Source organism: Lolium perenne, chromosome 6 (genome assembly GCF_019359855.2).
Source record: "Lolium perenne isolate Kyuss_39 chromosome 6, Kyuss_2.0, whole genome shotgun sequence".
NCBI lineage: Eukaryota > Viridiplantae > Streptophyta > Magnoliopsida > Poales > Poaceae > Lolium > Lolium perenne.
The window spans coordinates 29133549-29135725 of NC_067249.2; the positions used below are offsets into that span (position 1 = coordinate 29133549).

The window sequence follows — 2177 nt, forward strand, 5'->3', positions numbered from 1 at the left end:
GTGCCGCCGTCCATAGATCGGGGGGCCAGGATGTTGTGTCTCAGCTAGGCTACAACTTTGATGTTGTATGGATCACAACAGATTATGTACATGCAGCAACCTTCTTTCTTAAAATTTGCCACTAAATTTTGCACACATGTGTTTAACATATAGACTTGTAATTATTATTGATGTATAATTGTTAGGAAAAAGTGATATGGGACTGAAAAGAATGTCGCGCACACACATACAATATCAAAGGACGAAGTAAACAAAATAGCATGAATTAATGCGCATATGAATGACATATGGTAATTGGCAACTAGCTAGACAAGGCAATATTATGACATGTCAATATGTACTCATTGTCTGTTCTAAAACATTGCACCACTTTCTTTCATGTCACGGAGCCGGGGCCGGAGTAGTTGCAGCTTGTTGACTAAGTTTGTCAGAAACTTTGTCGAGAATATCACCCACGATAACTGGGTGGTTTTTAATCAACTGCTTGAACCCCTTAGTCTTTCTTATGGCTCGCAACCTCTGGACGTCTTTTGCCATATACTTGAGACAGGATTCTTTGAGTTGCTGACACTGGTACTGCTCCGCCAGATCCAAAGTGGAACTCACTTTCTGGACATCTAGCGATTGGCTCAGCCTGCTCTCGCACATCACTCTCAGTCGTTGAATCCCGTATCCATGGGCCGCAACAAGCAAATCCCGCGCCATGCTTGTAGCCTCCTCTGTGGCCTCCTCCATGAACCCAGGTAGACAATCTTTGTATATGTAGTGCAGGAGGACCTCAAAAATCTTCGCGTCGATATCGTCGATGCAAATGCTTCTTTTTTTGCTCTCTATCGTGGACATGGAGTCGCGCAGCTTCTCGCGGAAGACCGGCGACCTCGCGCGGAGCACACATGTGTTCACGTTGAAACTCCGGGAGGACTTGCCGATCTTGACCGTGAGGTCTGCCTTGAGGCCGCTCTCTAGAATATTGCCGACATCAGCGCTTAAGTTGGAGGGTGGGACGGTGATGCTACTGTTATGGTCGTCGTCGTCCTCGGCCATGAGCTGGGTGATCTCCACGGTGCACTTGATCGACAAGCAGTCATCCTCGAGGCTCCCGGAAGCTGCCAAATCATCTTTACTCATAAACTGGCCGTAACCCCAATTCTTCGGGTTCATTGGCGGCAAGAACGTTTTGGTAAAGCTTCTTTTCTTCTTTTCAACCATCACCTCCGATGCGCGATCCTGTAAGCACAAGGAGAAAGATGCCGTGACATCGCTCTCGATGATGCTCACCAAATTGATGTACATAGACATGAACTGGCCATCAACAATGGACGCGTCGCCGTTTGGGTAGTATTGGATAGCCCAGTCGTGGCCTCCGACGCGGAAGGTCTCGGACGTGATGCTCGCGTTGGCGCCTGTTAGCAGGGAGTGGTTCTCGACCTTGAAGAGGTGCTCGCCGATGTCGACGACCGCAACCGTCGAGGAGGTCTTGCTGGTTTCCATGGGAGCCGCCAGTTCCGACAAAAGATATGGACGAGGGCCTGGATTCTCGACTGTTAGGTTAATCTTGATTAGTTAATACATGTTTGCTTATTAGGCAAAACGTCAGATGTGAACTTAGAGTCCTAATCCTTTGGATTAGCATACCGTGGTGGTATGGTATTAGCTTTGTTAGGAAACTAGAGTACGACGCCAGGAGTCTGCATTCTACTAGGTTGGCTAAGTCTTGTCCTGGTCGGTTTAGGCTAGGTTCTTGCACCAGTAGGTTTAGCGTTTGTGTCGAGTTAGGTCTAGCCCACTCCATGTTCCTGTTAGATTAGGATGTAAGGGTCAGGTCGGATGGTCGTGTATATATACACGATATGTTGCGTGAGTTGTAACAGCAAGAAAACAGAAAAGGAGAAATAAAGACAGAAAAAGTTTTCCGTTCTTGTGGTTTTGCTTAGTTTCATGTGATCGATCCGAAGGCAAAATCCAACAATTGGTATCAGAGTGAGGTCGAAGATTTGAAGCTACGCTTGCCCCGGGGAGGCGACTCTACTAGCGCTTCGGGGCGGGCGACCGTTGCTCGGCGGAGCGGCCGGGTGGAGACGGCGAGCAAGCTGCCGTCAGCGAGGCATCGGGCGATCGTCGCTCGGTTGAGCGACAAGGAGGTGACGACAGGGCGTTGTCGTCGGCATGGTGGTGGA

The 2177-nt window shown here is 48.9% G+C and overlaps 1 protein-coding gene across 1 annotated transcript; it reads right to left on the reverse strand.

The window, feature by feature from the left end:
• Positions 1-381: 381 nt before the first annotated feature.
• Positions 382-1491, reverse strand: LOC127310649 (BTB/POZ and MATH domain-containing protein 1-like). The gene is made up of 2 exons (XM_051341301.1): positions 871-1491; positions 382-786 (listed from the first exon to the last, which is right to left on the reverse strand). Exons 1-2 carry the CDS (start codon positions 1489-1491, stop codon positions 382-384), a joined length of 1026 nt encoding a protein of 341 aa, XP_051197261.1.
• Positions 1492-2177: the final 686 nt, after the last annotated feature.

Coding starts and splice junctions, on each gene's coding strand:
- LOC127310649 (XM_051341301.1), bottom strand. CDS start 1,491: ATGGAAACCAGCAAGACCTCCTCGACGGTTGCGGTCGTCGACATCGGC. Junction 787..870: donor TGCTCCGCGCGAGGTCGCCG/GTCTTCCGCGAG, acceptor ATCGACGCGAAG/ATTTTTGAGGTCCTCCTGCA.